The sequence below is a fragment of the Pangasianodon hypophthalmus genome, chromosome 29, assembly GCF_027358585.1.
Source record: "Pangasianodon hypophthalmus isolate fPanHyp1 chromosome 29, fPanHyp1.pri, whole genome shotgun sequence".
Taxonomy (NCBI): domain Eukaryota; kingdom Metazoa; phylum Chordata; class Actinopteri; order Siluriformes; family Pangasiidae; genus Pangasianodon; species Pangasianodon hypophthalmus.
Genome location: NC_069738.1, coordinates 6,267,797 through 6,286,919, shown reverse-complemented (window position 1 = coordinate 6,286,919; position 19,123 = coordinate 6,267,797). Strand labels below are relative to the sequence as shown.

The 19,123-nt window shown below is 38.6% G+C and overlaps 1 protein-coding gene across 4 annotated transcripts in view; it reads left to right on the top strand.

Moving 5' to 3' along the window:
* dtnbp1b (dystrobrevin binding protein 1b) overlaps window positions 1-19,118 on the top strand; it is a 32,258-nt gene extending 13,140 nt beyond the window's left edge. For 2 of the 4 annotated variants that reach the window (XM_026942333.3, XM_026942331.3), the window contains exons 2-4: window positions 12,923-13,081; window positions 17,044-17,187; window positions 18,648-19,118. In XM_026942333.3, coding sequence (XP_026798134.1) covers window positions 12,923-13,081; window positions 17,044-17,187; window positions 18,648-18,898 — 554 coding nt within the window. In that variant the 3' untranslated portion in view covers window positions 18,899-19,118. Of the gene's footprint in view, window positions 1-10,194; window positions 10,417-12,922; window positions 13,082-17,043; window positions 17,188-18,647 lie in introns of those variants that run through there. The other 2 variants (XM_026942335.3, XM_026942332.3) reach the window with 2 other exon arrangements.
* The last annotated feature ends 5 nt before the right edge of the window (window positions 19,119-19,123 follow it).

Genomic DNA, 19,123 nt, shown 5'->3' with positions numbered 1-19,123 from the left:
TCGCTTAATAGGATTAATATTATTTTTTATTAAATATTTTTATTGACATATAAGTGAGTCAAAATAACTTCCACTTCTGCCTTTCAGCCTTTACTCTGATTGTTCATTTCGTTTTCAAAAGTTCATATATATATATATTGTATAAGAGGAATAAAAGAAGAAATGAGCCTCTTTTAGATTGCTTAACAGTTATGTTTAAGAAAAAATGTCTTTTTTTTTTTTTACTCTAAACCTTGTGTATTTGTTTGTGAACTACAGACACACTGCAGTGTCCACGCAGGAGTGTGTGAATGTCCAGATTATAGTAATTCTGGTTCCCTTATCAGTTTCAGCTCTATTGATAAATCTATAAATAACACTTTTCCTACTGCAGGAAATATGATATGAGGACAATTATAGTATTCTGGTCATACACTTATGGCCTGTCTGAGAGAAAGAAAGCTATGATTAGATAACCGCACTCTAAATACAGTGCTTTAACTCAGCCTGATCAAATTCCTCCATCACCACGTCTCCTGTTTCCAGTCTTGTGGACGGTATCGGCTTTACAGAAACACCGATGAGACATTCGGAGACGAATTTGAGCTACTGATGACTGAAACGTTGATAAATTATTTGCAAACAGTTACTCTAGTATTTGATGAGTGTGTGTGTGTGTGTGTGTGTGTGTGTGAAGTCTACTGTCAGAAATGATAATACTGTTATTACCAACAGTGCAGAATTTCCATATGAACAGCATTGTAAGAGCCTCGGTTATAGCTGACCTCCTGCAGGCAGCCACCTCCTGCCGTTCTGAGCACAAAAACATTTCAGAAGATGACACGCGCAAATGTGACTACTGCCCTGAAGCCAGCACGTGTTCACCAGGCTTTCATTTTACCTCAGCACAAAAGTCAGCTCAGCTCCTCTCACTTCTGTGCTAATCATAATTGAAAATTGAACATGGAAAAAAAAAAAAAACCTCTTGGATACACCCTCTAGCAATGTCTTTTTTTAGTCCTATTCTTCACTACCTCTTTGTTCTGCTACTTAATGCTTGCGGCCAGCTGCTATTCTTGTGTGTAAGCACACACTCTTTATTCTACATCTACAATAACTCATATGCTTTACAGCAAATTACATCCCTGGCGCTTTTCATATTCCTATTTGGTTTAAATACACACATCCTTGTGCCCTGATTTACATAGACAAAGATAAAATCTCAGCACTAACATGTACCGGGGATGGTGTCATTCATAAAAATCCACACACAAAAAAATTCATCTCATATGAAAAAGTTGTGAATGTTTAAAGGAATTCTGCAACAGTTTTCAATGTAACCTCAATCTTTTTACATACACTATATGGCCAAAAGTATGTGGACACCTGAACATTATATCCATATGTCCTTGTTGAACATCTCATTCCAGATTTATTCCCCTTTCACTCTTATAATAAGCTCCACTCTTCTGGGAAGGCTTTCCACTAGATTTTGGAGGATTTGAATGTGGCCAAGACCAAATAAGGGAGAAACCGGGGGAAAAAACATATGTGATAACAGGAACTAACTTGTTCTGCAGACATTCCACAACATTAAATGTAACTCTAAATGTAGCTTTGGCCAATTGGAATAGAACACTTCGGAATGTGCTGAAAATAATCAACTAATATCCACCATCATGCCGTATGTAACAGAATGTCCCGTGGTGTTTTATTCCTTACATAGCACATCCTGCCTGCATGCATTAGCTATAACTAGCGGGATGACATTAAGACACTGCAGTTGCTTACGAGCAACATGACATTCTCAGCTGAGAATGTTATCTGCTGTCGTTACTGACTGATATGCTAGCATGCTACGAGACAATTAGCATGAGAGTTTTGTTTTGTTTTTTATTTTATTATTTTTTAAAAATATAAGTCTTGAACGTTCTGATGATGTCATGACATGATTTTGGTGAGTTAGTTCTGAGGTTAACTCCAGGTTTTTATGAGCTTCCTTTTATTATTTTATTATTGGAAAATAGAAATGAATCAGTCATCCACAAAGTCAGTAACTGCAGCTAATTGAAATGTTTTATATGTGTGTGTGTGTGTGTGTGTGTGTGTGTGTGTGTGTGTGTGTGTGTGCTGTCTGAGAGCCTGTCTGGAGGCGAGCATGGTGGAGGATGTGATGGAGTATTGTGGAGAAGGCTGTGGAACACACACACACACACACACACACACGCACACACGTCTCTCCTCGTGCACTGCTCTTTGCTTGTTTGGCTTGGCGAATATGCATCTTCCCCTACGCTTTGGTTTACCACTCGAACCTTCAAATCGCCATCCAACAGTTAAGAGGCGGAAACCATGGCAACGACGTCGGTGTGGAGATTCTTCAGCTTCTTTTAATTTCCGTCTACAGCAATTTGAACTCAAATGAACCTCTATATTCAATGGTGTCAGTATTGAACAAGGATCCACTCAAAAACTAAAAGCCTTTTTGATAGTTTTAGCTAATAATTTTATCAGGGTGCTCCAGAATTATTGGCACCCTTCATGAAAATGGATAAAAATTAACATATAGAAAGAATAATCCATGCAATAAATGATATTTTGATATTTAACTCCTACAAGGCTAGAAAGGAGCTTAAATAAAAATATTTCCACATTAAATTTTGGTAAAATATATTTGTTTGTCAAAGTATATTAAACCAGTTTTGGTTAAAACCATTTTTTCTGGGTCATTTTCCAGAATTTAGCCACAGCTACATGTTTTTTCGTTTACCTCCACACATATTTGGCACACTACAAACAAAGAAATCAGTGACCTGGGTATTCAGCCATATTTTAATTTCATACAAGGTTTTCATGAACAGCTACAATATTTGTCTCATGTTCTTGACCATCCAAGTAAAATGATTTCTAATAACTGATAAAATGAACACATTTGTTGACAGTGGACTCTGTACTGTAGTTGTTGTCTTCCGAGTCAGTCATCTGTGTGTTTGTGTGTGTGTGTGTTTTGAGGTCGGAGGGAGTTGTGGTGTGTAAATATGACCCATTTTGTGAGTGCAGGATCCTGAGTGGCAGTGACAGGGGCGGCGTGACTCAGTCCACCCACAGATACACACTCCTACGCTGTTCATCACAGTGTGTAACGCATGACAACACACACTCATCACATTAAACAAGGTGCATGAGGAGGCGGTGTGTGTGTGTTGTGTGTGTTTGTGAGTGAGAGATTATTCAGTTCAGATGAGATTATTACCATTATCCTACCAATTAATGTGACTGCTTTTCTGCTGCATTTTATCGCAGTTGTGCCATTACAGTTATGCTAATTTCATTTTCAGAGGGAGAAAGAGATGACAATTAAAGAGAGAAAAAAAAAAATAAATAAATAAATAATTAATTAAATAAATGTCGCTATGAATCAGGCGGAATAATGACCTGGTATAAAGTATAAAATGTTGGCTCAGCTGGGGGAAAGGCAGAGGTTTATTATAGGTAATTGCAATTTGCCACACGGGCAGCAGAGGGCGCTAAGAATTTCAAACCGCTTCTTTAAACATCTCTGAGAGATATTAAACAAACAAATAAAACCAGCCTTACATATTTGAATCTTTACAAACTGTACTTTAATCCAAAATCAGTAATCTGTGCATTAAAACCTAAACAACAATTTAAATTCAATTTGAACAGCCATGAAATCATAAAAATGCTAGCCCACGTAATGTTTAATGGCTTCATACCAAATGCTGAGAGAAAAAAATTAAACCATAGATAAATATGATTTTGATTTCTTGAAAAGAAAAGAGGTTTTATTTTAGGAAAACAAAAACCTTGAAGAACCTTTGAAGAGTGCTAGATGGACACTTTTTCCTTTTTTTTTTCTTTCGCATCTTATTGACCAAAATATAAATCAAAAAAGAGTTATGATAAAGAGATGCGTTCAATAATGCATTTCCTTTTTTGTGACTCATAAAGTGCACCCTACACTCAGAGAGGAAGCTTTATCCTTTATCCTTAAATATCCCTAAATTTCTAGAAGAAACAGCAAATACGAAACTGCTCCAATCTAGTTATATTATTATGATACAAGCACCCTGGATGAAAAAAAAAGTCACTACTCATAGCAGCGCCTTATTGTACAGTGCTAATAGGTTATGCATGTGCATGAAAGTAAATTACCATAAAAGCAGATAGTCAAAGCAGAACACAACACTGACAGTCCAATGTTAAAGGATAGAAACAAATCTGTGTGTGACTTCGGTGTGACGAGCCTGATGGACACTAGATCACATTAAATGGCCTGAAAAATTACCCAAGTCCCATAGAAAACATGTTGGATTATTTGGAACAGCATGTGGAATATATAAAAAAAAAAAAAAAAAGCCACAAACTCCAACTGAATTGCACCCAGTCAGTAGAAGAGCGACAGGAAGTATCTGAAGACACTAGTGAAATCTTTATGTCTTTATGTGAGAGGATTGACACTGTTAATAAGGTAAAGGGAGGCGTAACCAAGTATTAGCGACGAAATAAAACATAATTAATAAATACATCTGCACAGTGAAGCATGGTGGTGGTAGCATCATGTTGAGCTGGTTTCTTGGTTGCTTCTCTGACTAATCCCCTCTTTATCTCTTCACTGATTTTTAGTGGACAGCCTCCTCTAGGCAGGGTTGTGGTTGTGCCACATTCTTACAATTTTTAATAACAGATTTAATGCTGCTCCACAGGATGTTCAAAGTTTGGGATATTTTTATAACCACACCCGGACTCATATTTTTCCAGAACTTGTTTTGATAGCTACATGGTCTTCATGATCATAATCACACACACACACACACACACACAGGAGAACTCCATGCAACTAATTATGTGACTTCTGATGGCAATTTAGGGGTGTCACAACAACAGGGGGTGAATACTTATGCAATCCTTATGTAAATAATTTTGCAAACTATATTGCTTTTTCCATACGCCTCAATATTACGGGCTGGTCTGTGTAGATTAATGACATATAATCCCAATTAAGTCCATTTCAGTGTCAGGTTATAACACTACAAAATGTGGAAAAAGTTCAAGGGGGGTGAATATTTATGCAAAATATTGTAGTTCCAGTTTTGGTTTTAAAGGAGAACTGACTTAATATCTCTCTCTTCTTTCTGTGTCTCTCTTATGATCCTGTTTCCCTCCTAATGGAATTAACATGGCTTTATCGGCGTAATTCGGACATCTACAAGATTTGTATTTCATTATGATAGAAATATGATAGTGAGACAGACATGGAAAGATGAAGAGAGATATTCAGTCAGTTCTCAGTTACAGCCACTGCTATCACCTCTCAGCATTAGGCAATGTTGTATTTTGTCAGTCTAGCCAAAAAAAGTTAAGTTGATTTCATTTTGGGAGAATGAACTGATGGTGACATTTCTCTCTCCATCACTCTGTATCTCTCACACACCACACACTTTCCAGATCCATCTGCAGACATGAGGTAAAAAAAAAACCCTCGCTGAGCTGTGGAGGAAGACAGTCACGATTATTGAAGTAGGAACAGCAAGGCAGTAAACGAGCTCTGCTGTTCCCGCGAGAAGTGTTTCAATCACTCAGTTACACACACTACACACGCCTTTGCTAAATGAACGTCAGTTTTTGTTTTATTCCGTGAACTTGACAGTCATTAGCATTGCTCAGAGGTGCGCTGTCAGATATTTGGCACTGTCATAACGACTAGACAGAGTTTTTTTTTTTTTTGGTTATATGTCTGAGTGTCAATATTCAGTCATAGCTCATTTGCCATAGCAAATGATTGCAAGGTGATAGTGATAAGGCTAATGCTAATAATGCAAATCATAGCGATAGTTATTAAAACTATTATTTAGGTGATGCAAGCTTAAACCTGAACAAAGAGAGAACTGATGTTTCAAAAAATTAGACATAACTATAAAAGGGAAAAAAAAACATTGTTCCTAATACTTTAGGTCCATTAGTCAGGTGGAATCTTTTCTGAGTAAAGAATATGACCAAATTTTGTATTATTTTTCAGATATGATGAAGTAAAAAAAACAGGTCTTTGGTCAGGTGATTGGGCCCAGATCTTAACCTGCTCCTCCTGAACACACTCTCATTGGCCCAGACATTAGTCAGTGCAGTGCTCCAGCCAGTGGAATTGTGGATTTACCTTTTTAACTGTTTAATATCATCTTATTGAGCATTTCTGGAAGGAGTCTCCAGTGTCAGTGCTTTATAACAGTCAGGGGAAAAGATATAAATTCAAGTTGGAAAGTCTTCAGGATAGAGGCTTTAGTGTTTTTTTTGTCTTATGTTCTAGAGAGAGAAGAAAGAGAGGCTGGTGAGAACAAATGTTTATAGTGATAACAGGAACCTGTTTCACATCATTAAATGTAACAATAAATAGATAAAAACGTGTCCTTCTTTAATAAATAAAAAGTAATCATTGGCAAATTTTTGTGGTACAAGTGGAATAAAACACATCAGAATGTGAAGTCATTGGAAAATAATCAACTTCAGGGTGGTAACAGAAATTCCATTTTACATCAAACTGCATCACACCACCTCATCATTGATTATTTTCCTATAACAGCACACCCTGTCATGTTGTCTTTACATAAGATGGTCAGATCACAATGTTTTCTTTTTACATGGCAGGTGGAATTTTTGAGACCCAATGGCTCCTAGCTGCTTCAGATATAAGGTATATGGCTCAGATTTGGCCCAAGTCCGTTCAGCCGTATTTCAACCAAATGTCTCAGATAACAGCCACATGTGACTGAAATGTGCTTGCTATCTGGCCATGAGATAAGAGCTGCAACTAATGCTTCATTGGAGATACATGACAATATTTTTATAAATATATTTTTAAATGTATTTATTTAAAAAGGGCCTGTCTACCTTTTTTCACTAACAAAGTCTGCATAAAAGAGCAGAAAGATGACAATAAATGATGACGAAATGTATATCTGCATGCCGTCATCATTTTAATTTAGAAAATAATTATTCTTTCCGCTTGTGAGAACAAACTTCCGACAAGACATGGTGCATTTGAAATGTTACATTCATACAGTCTAAACCAAGTGCATGCTGGGAGAATCTGGATTTATAAAAAGTCCATAGGCGTGGGTAAGAGAGGAAACTCTGACACTGATAACACACTAGCTTCCCCATAGTTTATTTGCAGCTTGGCTGAACAGCTAAATATATTTCTTCTTCAACACATGAGCAGGCCCCATACACCCCACATGCACACTAATAAGCATTTATTTCCTGCTGTCTCAAGCCTGAAAGCCTTTTCTCACACTCCGGCATTAGAAAGGGAGCAGATGATTTTAAAATAAAATGCCTCACTGCTTACTGCCGAAGCCAGTTCCAGCAAATGTCGGACGCTAACAACTTATTAGATTGGCAGGAGATTGCTAGTGGACATCATCGTGCCAAGCTAATGTGCCAATTAATGTGCCAAGTTACGACGGAGCAACACACAAATCTTAGTTTATTATCTAGAAAATTGGTTTAATCAGCTCAAAACATCATAACCTGGCTGGATCACTTTTTAGTGAAATGCTGGAACGAATAAAGATGCACACACACACACAAAAACTCACACACACAAAAACTAACACACACACATAGGGTCCAGATGTCTGCTGGACACGTTGGCTCTAGGCACAGCGTTAGTTCACTTCACTTCAAAAGCACATGGGATGCAGGAGTAGATCATTGGCTTTGTAGTGCTGGACACACACACACACACACACACACACATAGCCATCTAGAGTGACTGAAAGGAATAGATGACAAAATATAGAGCACTGTGCTGCTAGATTTGGCGTATGAAGAATTGATCATTATTATTTAATATAACACTTGGTGGCGGTATTGGAAGGAGTCTCCAGTGTCAGTCAGAGGTAAAGCTGTAACTTTAGGTTTTGCGACACAGCGGAGTCTTCAGGACAGAGGACTTTCTGTGATAACTTGTTCCCCGAATGTTCCACAACATTCTATAACATCTACAAATGGATTAAAATTATGCTGAGTCATTTTTTAAATAAATACAAATAATTAGCATTGCCAAAACACTTTGAGATATGCTAACTTACTAGTACGTATTCATTAGCCCTGTAATATAAGCTAATAATCTGCTAATTAAGTTAACTGTTTTTGCTAGAATAGAAGAAATTTCTTTATCCTTCCTTTTTTTTCATCTCCCTATTATCAGTTGTACTACTATGCTAAAAGATGAGTGTTTTATGCTCAAAATGTATTTATAGATTGTACTGATGGGGAGAGCATTGAGAAAGCAGTTACTCGAGTGCAGCGTAGCTAATTTAGTTAAATAATGCTAATAAGTGATGAGTTCTTTTTTATTCTTGTTTAGTCTCTCAGCAGTAGTAAAAATCTACTTAAATTCAAATGTTCACAGGCTAGAGACTACCAAAATGAGTCCTGGTGTGATGGTCCTTGGATACTAAAGGACACAACTGTAAGCTCTTAATATTAGCGAGCTAGGCTACATTTGTAACATTTCACATCCATGGCCTAACTAAGATCGCTTACTAAAGAAAGTATAGAAAAATGAACCGAATAATTTGTTTCACATTTGACCTATTCTTTATGCGAAAGCATGCAATACTGAAGTACACACTCATAGGGTACTTTATTCTGAACACTATACTAAGACTGGGACCCCCTTTGCTACCTGAATAGCCTTAAATCTTCATGGCATGGATTCCACAAGGTGATGGAAACATGTCTATGAGATTCTGGTCCATGCTCACATGACTGCATCACATAATCACTGCTCATTTGTCAGCATGCTGCAAATCTCCTGTTTTTCCACATCATAAGCTACTCTATTAGATTCAGATCTGGCGACTGGGGAGGAAACTGAAGCACATGGTGATGACTTCGCAACATGGTGTGTCATCGTGCTGGAAGTAGCCATTATAAGATGGTAAATTGTGGCCATAAAGTAATGCATGTGGTCAGCAACAATACTCAGATAGGCTGTGGCTTTTAAATGATGCTCGATTAGTATTAAGGGGCACAAACTAACATTCCCCACACCATTACACCACCACCAGCAGCCTGAACTGTTGACTCAATGCAGGTTAGGTTCATAGGTTAATTTCTTTCATGCCAAATTCTGACCACCAGCATCAGAAATTGAGATTCATCAGTCAAGATGGCATTTTTTCAATCTTCAAGTTTCAGTCAACTTTTCCCACTGTAGCTTCAGATTCCTGACAGGAGTGGATGTTGCGCATTCTTTACGGTTGTAAAGAGTTATTATTTGAGGCACCATAACCTTCCTGTTAGTTCAAACCAGGCTGGCCATTCTCCTCTGACCTCTCCCATCGACAAAGTGTTTCCATCCACAGAACTGCAGATTTTTTTTTTTTGTGTACCATTCTGTGTAAACTCTAGATACAGTTGTTCATGAAAATCCCAGGAGATCAGCTGTTTCTGAAATACTCAAACCACACCATCTGGCACCAACAACACAAAAGTGACTGAGATCACTTTAACAGACCTGTATCTGTATGATTTTATGCATTGCTCTGCTGCCACATGATTGGCTGATTGCATGAATGAGCAGGTGTCCAGGTAGTTGTATTAAAGTGGTCAGAAAGTGTATACCATTAGCAAATGTTTATTAAGTGTCAAATATTTCATATTACAAAGAATACTGTGTATGTAGCATTTAAAACCATTGACAGAGAGACTTTAACAGTGTACTCAGTGACTCATTGTTAATAATTCATCTATTATGTAAAAGTCTTTAATGCTTAATGAATAGTCATGTCATATGACTTTATGTATAGTGTTAGCATAATGATTCCTTATTCCAACTTATTACTTTTAATAATCTTCAACTTTAAATTGAGAAATGCTACATTTGATGTGTTAAAGAGGCTAATGTTCACTACTAGTGTTCATCCCAACTCCTTATTTAACTTTGACAGAAAACTTAGTAAAGTGAATTGAGCCACGCACCAGGCTGAAAGCTTTCCCTTCTGTTTTTTGTTGTTCCAGAGCTATGAATAGTTTTTTCCCGTAGGTGGTTCTTTCTGTATGAAACTATCTTTTTTGTCCATCAGCTCACGTATCTCACCCTCATACGGCACAGGAAGTGCAGATCTATAGCCCACCCTGCACACGCCCGCCCACACACACACACACACACACACACACACACACACACACAGTTTCGATGAAAACCACAACATTCTGAGAGACAAGAGGTCTTCTACTACAGCAGAACACATCGCAACCTTGCAGCTGGCAGAGCAGCACACACAGGCCAGACACACACACACACACACACTCGATAGTCTGGATTCTCCCAAAAACACACCACAGACATTGTAACGTGCTGATTCACACTGCATTACTACACCAGGATGCATTTAGACACAGATTCAGGTAATTTCTGTTTTAGGCTGTCTTTTAGCTCTTTCACACCTATCGCATTAATCTAGAGAAACTGAGAAGTTGTCAGTTGTACAGGAAGAGCTAGTCTTAATGTCAAACCTCCTTGATATTTATTTATACATAGATGATTGTCTACTACTACTACTACTACTCCTACTGCTATTACTCCTTCTCCTCCTCCTCCTCCTACTACTACTACTAATAATAATAATGCGATTTGTTTTACATGTTTATAGCTGCTACTATGTGTTCACAGGATAACAGGAACTAACTGTTTTTGCTTAGGTTCCACAATATTAAATGGAACTATAAATGAATAAAAAGTACCATGTCACATTTACATTTACATGTATGGCATTTGACAGATGCCCTTATCCAGAGAGACTTACAGAAGTGCTTCGAAATCTCTATCAATAAATACATCCTCATACTAGTTCACTAGGTCATGGACTAAGAATACATTCAGTTAGGGAGGTAATATAGTAAGATAAGCACACAGACAACACATTTTTTACAAATTACATTACTAATGTAAGTACTTCTGAAAGAGGTAGGTCTTTAGACGTCATTTGAAGACTGCCAGTGACTCAGCTGTTCGGACATCTAGGGGAAGTTCTTTCCACCACCTAGATTCCAGAGCAGGGAAGAGTCTTGATGCATGCCTTCCTTGTACCCGGAGAGATGGTGGGACCAGATGAGCAGTGCTATGTTGTACCAGGGGATACGATGGTACATGGTGTCATGGTACACCTTGCGTCCTTTTAGATTTTATGCATCATCAAGTCTGGGCCTTGAAACCTCAATAAAGTTTAGACTTGGATGAGGACCACAGGGATTAGGGTATCATTTAGGACAGGGACTTAGTGCCATGCAGTAGTGGAATCACTGGGTCCCATTCAGGAGTCGTTTAGGAGTTGTTGTTCAAGAGTCAGTCAGGAGATGGACAGGACTAATGCAGGAGTCCTTCATGAGTCATTCACGAGTTGTTGAGGAGTATTCAGGAGTCGTTCAGGAATTGCTGATGAGTCATTCAGGAGTTGATCCGGTGTTGTTCAAGCTTTAGTCAGGAGTCAGGAGTAATTCAGGAATCAGACAAGAATTGTTTAGGAGATGGCCAGGAGTCAGTCAGGAGTCATTTAGGAATTGTTCAGGATTTGTTCAGGAGTCATTCAGCTCTATGTTTATGGTGCCGTTACCAAGGTTATGATTGGTACTTACAGTATAATAACCTTGTTCAACCTTTACGTCTACTTTTATTTCCAGAAGAAGCATGTTCAATCACATGTTTTGTCCTGAATGTCTAATGTTCTTAATAACAACTGAATACTTAAATACTGGGGGGGGAGGGGGAATAAACAATAGGTTAATACAGTTATTTAGTTTTACCTGCAAGGGATCTTTTCATTTTTAGCTAGCAGATGGAAATCGGTGTGTTTTTTCCATTTAAGTCTAGTGATCTAATACACAAACACATAAACAATTACCCCAAATGACAATATATGTACACATTTCCACCCACATGGAGCCCAGTCCAACTGCTGATGTTTTATTTAAGGCACAAAACACACACACAGGCTTTTGGCGGACGCCCCCTCGGGTCTGTCACGTATTAGAGCAGTCTCAGAAGCCCACACAGATGGAGAGGAGAGAGTAGAGCAGGAGGAGAGAGGAAAGTGAGATTAGAGGACAAAGGATGAGAGAAAAAAGTGTATGTGTGTGTGTGTGTGTGTGTGTGTGTGTGTGTGTGTGTGTGTGTGTGTGTGTGGGGAGGCTGTGAATGAGGATGCTCACCATTCCCTGTCTGTTCTGTTATTCAATTCTTCCTCCACAGTCCTCTCTGTTCTCTGACTGTAATCACTGACACAGTGGTGCTGAGATTGGATACTCTGTATGTGTGTGTGTGTGTCTGTAGGCATGCCTACAGGCTGTAACCACATGTCCAGCCTCTTACACTGTCATAGCCATCAGGGGGTTTAAAGAATCAAACTGCCTCTGAGCCTCTGAACCTTCTCACGGCACAATATGTTAATTAGAGGTTGTGTGTCTTAGAGATAATTGGAGGTGTGATGAACCCTAAAGTCATTGTATCCTGTATAGAGGTAATTACCGACTGTCTTTAAGTCCTTGCTCTCCAGCTGGTTCTGTGATTTATAGTGATCTCATCACTATTACATTATCGTATATTATATCGTGTCATTATTTTTGCATTCATATCTGTAATGCACTAGCGTCTCACCAGCGTGTACTCCTGTCTTGCACCATGACTGGGATTAAATGCTTACTGAAGTTGAAATGATAAATTAATAATTCTAATATGCCCACATGTTAGTGTTTAATAGCAGATATGCTACTCCAGCAGTTACAGTAATATTTCCTTAAAATTCTGAAAATTATTACAATACATACACTGCATATAAACAGCAAATTACTGAAGTAAATTATACTTTTGCAGTGTTATTTTACCTCTGCGCCTGATTTGCCTTTCCTCCAATCACAGCGGAGCTGGACTCGGAGCATGCTCAGAAGGTCCCAGAGGCAGAGTCAGGACAGCAGCAGGTGAAGTTGAAAGACAGGCAGAAGTTCTTCGAGGAGGCATTTCAGCAGGATATGGAGCATTACCTGTCCACCAGCTACCTGCAGATTGCCGAGAGGAGAGGTGAAAGAAACATAGAGGGAATGCAGTGAGAAAAAAAAATCCACACACAAATACTAATTATATTATACTGTAGATGTGCTGTACAGGGTCCAAACGTCAGAGTCCACTACCACAACCTGTGTTTATTTCACCATTTAATGAAAAATGAATACACAATTCTAATCAGGTAATAGCTGATTACATGAGAATGCATTTTTTTACAACTTAAAAGTTTCATTAATCCTTATATAAAAAAGAACCCCTATCTGAATACCCTTATATACCATATATTTCACTTAAACACTAGTGTATACTGACAGTCAAAAGTTTGTGAACACCCTGTTTTTAAGCATTTTAAATGACCATTGTAAAATGTTTAAAAGACTTAATTTACTCTCTAAATAAATAATCTAAAATTCGTAAATCTTATCGAAGAATAGGTGTAACTGAATCAAGAAACGTTTATTATTAAATGTATACTGAACTGAGAAATGGTAGCATTCAGGAGTCAGTCCAGAGTCGTTCAGAAGTCGTTCAGAAGTGAGTCAGAAGTTGTTCAGGAGTCAGAATGGAGTCAATTAGGAGTCATTCAGGAGTCAGTCCAGAGGCGTTCAGAAGTCAGTCAGAAGTCGTTCAGGAGTCAGAATGGAGTCATTCAGGAGTCAATTAGGAGTCATTCAGGAGTCATTCAGGAGTCAGTCCAGAGTCGTTCAGAAGTCAGTCAGAAGTCGTTCAGGAGTCGTTCAGGAGTCAGAATGGAGTCAGTTAGGAGTCATTCCAGAGATGTCTGGAATCGTTTAGTAGTCAGTTAGGAGTCAGTTAGGAGTCAGTCAGGAGTCATTCAGGAGTCAGTCCAGAGGCGTTCAGAAGTTGTAAAGTCTTCTAAACTAAGGAGTTGGTCAGGAGTCATTCAGCAACTCCATGTTTGATGTGCACTTCGTATTAGTATCATGTTATTGTTACTAAGATTAGCTTCAGAAGAAGCTTCAATCCATAATCAAATATTTTAATGTCTTACTCACAATTACTTACAGACGAGTGAGCTGCCGCCTCACAGCTCCAGTATCCCCAGTCTGATCCTGAGCTTGATTTACTGGCTGTGTGGAGTTTCACATGTTCTCTTCGTGTCTGTGTGGGTTTCCTCCAGGTTCTCCAGTTTCCTCTCACTTCCCACAAACATGCCGCCAGGTGGATTGGCGACTTGAACTCGCCTCTAATTGACTCTGTGTGTTCCCAACTCATGCTCAGTTTTCCCGGTATAGGCTCCGATTCCAAAATGAAATTGACAAAAGTTAAAACTGTAATAAAACTCCAGGGTGCAAAATCGTTTGACTGCCAATGTACACAATACTAACACAGTGATGTCATGGCTTAAAAATTAATATATTTAATATTTATCTCTATGACTTTTTTTTGTTATTTTCCTCACTGCTTTCAGTCATTAAGGGACTTGCATTAGTAAAGAATATTAGACTTACTTTGAGTAATGCATTTCACAATATATTCATGACTGATGAAATTACACTTCTCAGTAGTGTACCCAGACGTTTGGATGTGAAGAACTTTTATAGTTCTTCACTTATGTGAAGAATATTTCAGGAAGATTGCTCTTCAGAGAGCTCTGTCGGAAGCTCTTAGCTGCCGTTACTGAGAATGAGTTTTGCCTGGAGCTCAGCACGCAAGCCAATAAGACGCACAACCCTTTATCCTGGCCCTGTCTTGAGTGTTATTTCCTTGTCACTTGTGCACTTCTACCCCTGGTCAACTTGTGTGTTAGAGAGCAACTGAACAGGTCAGTGCTGGAACACAAGGCATGGTGTACAGGGCTGAGAGAGAAAAATCCACAAAAACCGAACAAATAAATAACAGAAGTTACTAAGTTACTAAATACTGAGTTAGTAAATCAAAATAATGAGTTATTATGTCAAAATAATGAGTAAGTAAGACATAATAATGAGCTACTAGGTCAAAATAATGAGATAATATCTTGGAATAATGTAAAAATAAAAAGTTGCTCTCAAAATAATGAGATGATATCTTGAAATAATGTGTTGTCAAAATAATGAGATAATATCTTGGAATAATGAGATAATATCTTGGAATAATGAGATAATATCGTGAAATATCAAATTACTAAGTCAAAATAACAACGTAGCACTTAGCACTAAATAAGGAAGTAGCAACCTGTCTGCTTCTTTTCTGTGGAAAAATAGGTTATGGGATCACTCAAGAAAATGTATTTATCAAAATACTGAAAAATACAGAAAAATCAATATAAGCCATTCAGAGTAAATAACTGGAGCAGGTGATGCTGAGATCTCACATTGCAATAGCTGAAAAGATTTCACTTCCAGGTGGACCTGCCATGCAGTAATGCATCATTCTGGAAATGTAATATACTTTAAGAGATAAAGCCCAAAAGTGTCCCAGTTTTACAGTAATAAAAGGACACGTCGTAATGTCCTAACCGTTTATAGTTATATTTATGTAATATCCATGAAACAAGTTAGTTCCCGTTATCACTTACATTATAGCAGCTATAAACAGTCATTCCCTCACCACTACAATAACACAGTCTCATCAAAGCGTTAACACTGGAGACTCCTTCCAAACATGCTAAATAAATTTCTCCTTACAGAAAACTTCACTATATTCACTATTGTCAGAGTCTGCTGTTACAGAAAATTTATCAACCTTCTGACCAATCAGAATTGAGAATTCAACAACTCAAAAAATATACATAGCATGCTTACAATACCTGGTAACCAAAAACATGCAGTATAATAATTGAGCTCCTTTTTTGAGTCACATGTTTATGATATCTTTCAAAAGGTTATTTTGTAGCTGTGAATTGTCATATTTTAATCTTTCAATCGAAGTCTTAAATAATTGGAAGTCAGGAGAAAACTTCTCTCAGTCAGTCATCTTGTGCTGAGAAGCTTCTGGAAGCCTGTAGATCGTCATGCCTTGAAGTCAAGCACCTGCAGCTGTTCTTTAAATCGGAATACGTCACACTGTGGAGGAACACACGTGTGTAAACGTAGCTAACACGTCCCTTCTTTCTTTCTCTCTGCTGTCCTTCCCCTCCTTCTTCCTGCTGCCCTGATTTAACTCATCCCTGAGGTATGCAGCTCTGTGCTGTCCCTGCCGCCGTCTCCGTTTCTCTCTCTCTCTCTCTCTCTCTCTCTCTCTCTCTCACACACACACACACACACACACACACACACACACACACATGATGGTCATCCCTCTTCATGTATGTGATGTCTGCACTAACAGCATGTACTCATAGTCAAACTGACAGTGTGGAACCATTAACACACATATCAGTGCTTTTTTTTTTTTTTTAAATATTATGTATAATCACATATTAGACTGCTGAGGGCATATTTTAACAGCCTCAATAAATGAATACATTACACACAGATGGTGCGCAAATGTGAACTAGAAACATAGATAGGCTTTTTTTTGGGTCCAATTTACCTCATATCCTAATGCACCACTCAGAGAAGGGGTGCTGATGTGTACCTTTCTGGATACAAACATCGTTTGGGAGACGCAAATGTCATGTACAATTAAAACTCATTTTCTTCAGACCTTAAGGACAGAAGAAAATCCTTGAGTCTAAGGCTAAGGAATAAAAACTTGCGGGAGTGCTGTTATAGGAAAATAATGGGGTGATGTGATGCAGTTTGACTCAAAGTGGTGTTTCTATTATCATTCTGTTACCAGTTGATTGTTTTCCTATAACAGCAATACACACAGTGCAAACAAGCAGTTAGATGAAAATCACTTGTTCCTGGATGTACACAAATCACTCTGCGGCTCACACTGTGGCTAGAATGACTTCATTTACTTTAGATGATGTGTTGCATTTACAGAATAAACTTGTGAGCCAGATTGCTTAAACACTGCAGTGAAAAAAGTGGAAGAGGAAGTGAAGAGGGAGAAGTAATGATGTTTACCCTTCCTGTGGTTTGCAGAGCCAATAGGAAGCATGTCTTCCATGGAGGTGAATGTGGACATGCTCGAACAGATGGACCTGATGGACATGTCTGACCACGAGGCCCTGGACGTCTTCCTCACCTCGGGAGCAGAGGACAACAGCGTGGCTTCCCCTATGCTGGGTATACACACACACACACACACACACACACACAGTTAGCGTATTTGTCGGGTTTAAACGTTCAAATAATTTGTGATATCAGATATTTCTTAATAATAAAAAATACATTTCACTTCCTTTACATATCTATGGTCTAGGTTTTGTGTTATTACGTTACTCATGGTCCATGTCAGTGCATACAACTTCATACAGTAATACATGTGTGCAACAAAAGATGTGCCAACATGTACAGTTTAGCCGTAGCATTTACATTGTTTGACGCCTTGCTACGGTGATTCAGGACATCTCAAAACAACGATTTTATCCTTTCCAGCTGAAGCAGCTATCAGACCAAGTAAATAAATTAAAAGTCTCCTAGCCGAAAAGCCGATTCACTGAAGGGGAAAGGACACTGGACGTGAAAGACGCATTTTCTTCTGGTTGTGGTTACGTAATTCATAAGCTTTGGTTTCGTGAGCCAATATAAAATCTCTGATCTGTGATTTTAGCTGCTAATTATTAAGCAGTGGACACTTAAGTATTTTTGGTGGCTTTACTGTTATTTTGGCACTTTGTTAGTAAGCCTACACATCATAATGCATATGTACCATGAAAATGTTTATTTTAAAAATATTTTTTACATGATGCCTATTCCTAATGGGGTTCATTAGCTCTGCCCTCATCTCAAATAGAGCTGCTTAGTTTTGCCTCTTTAGTTAAAAGTTTAGTTAACATGTAGTGTTAACAGAGAAAAGCAAGGATTGTTCATTTATTCATTGTGATTGTAGTGGGTCTCACAGACAGTAGAGGTCTCCAGAAAATTACAACCTGCTCCTTTAACCCTGAAATTAATTTAATTTAAATTAATCTTATGTTATTTCTTGCCAGGTGTTTTATTTGAGGTTTACAGTTCTTAAGTGAAATGTATCTACTACTTATAAAATGTATTTAAAAATTAATTCATAGGAAAATATCTTGCAACCAGCTACCTGGTTTTTGTCCTTCAACCTCATGAGATACCCAATCACACACTTCATGTCATAAATATTACCTCTACATCCTGTTTGAGCTAGAACACACACTGCAGCGCACATTACACTTGATTTATTTGCGTTTTGTGCAGCAGGTTGCGCTTATCTCCTGGGTTTTGCAATTAAACCCGGCTGCATTCTCTAGATGCAAAACACATGTTTGTGATGAGTCTGGCTGTTCAGACATTCCCTACTAATGCCTCACATCCTTGAAGGTGCACCGGCGCTGACGTTCCTCATTCTCAGCCTCTAAATCAGAGCTGACATTTACAGTGCTCCGAGAAGATCTGGCTCCTGGGAGGGAGACGAGGCATGAACAGGCTTTTCAATTAGAGCTAATTACATAAAAGGATTATCAGAAGAACGCACAGCCTCTCGAGACAGAATAGCACTCCTGTCCTTCCTGCTGGGTTTTCTTTTAATCCATTTTCTCTCTTTTTGCATGTGCCAGAACCGGATGTGGAGTCATTCGGAGCTGAGATCACACTGCAGGTCCCGACGCAGGCCGAGCTGAGGCACAAGCTCGCCTCACTTTCTTCCACCTGCACTGACTCGGCCAGCCAGGACACCCAGGAAGAGGAGGGAGATGATGAAGATGATAGGGGTGGAGCCAGGGATGAGAGGGAGAAGATTCATGCTGACGTACACGCAGGACAAGATCAGTCCTCCAAGAACTGTGTAAATCGTGACTCATCCACATAAATGAATGAGTACGGTTTTTAAAACTGTGCGCTCCACCCTCGGTGTGTGTGAAAGTATAAAGTGTTGTGTGTAACCGGTATTTTATGATCTCATGAGGTTTTGTACAGAAATCCCCCGGTACGTGCCATGCAGCATTTATCTGATCCTCTTATTATAATATCTCCCACTCCAGCTGATGAGTCCACCTGCTCGGTTTATATAAAGCTACCATCACCTGCGCTGTCA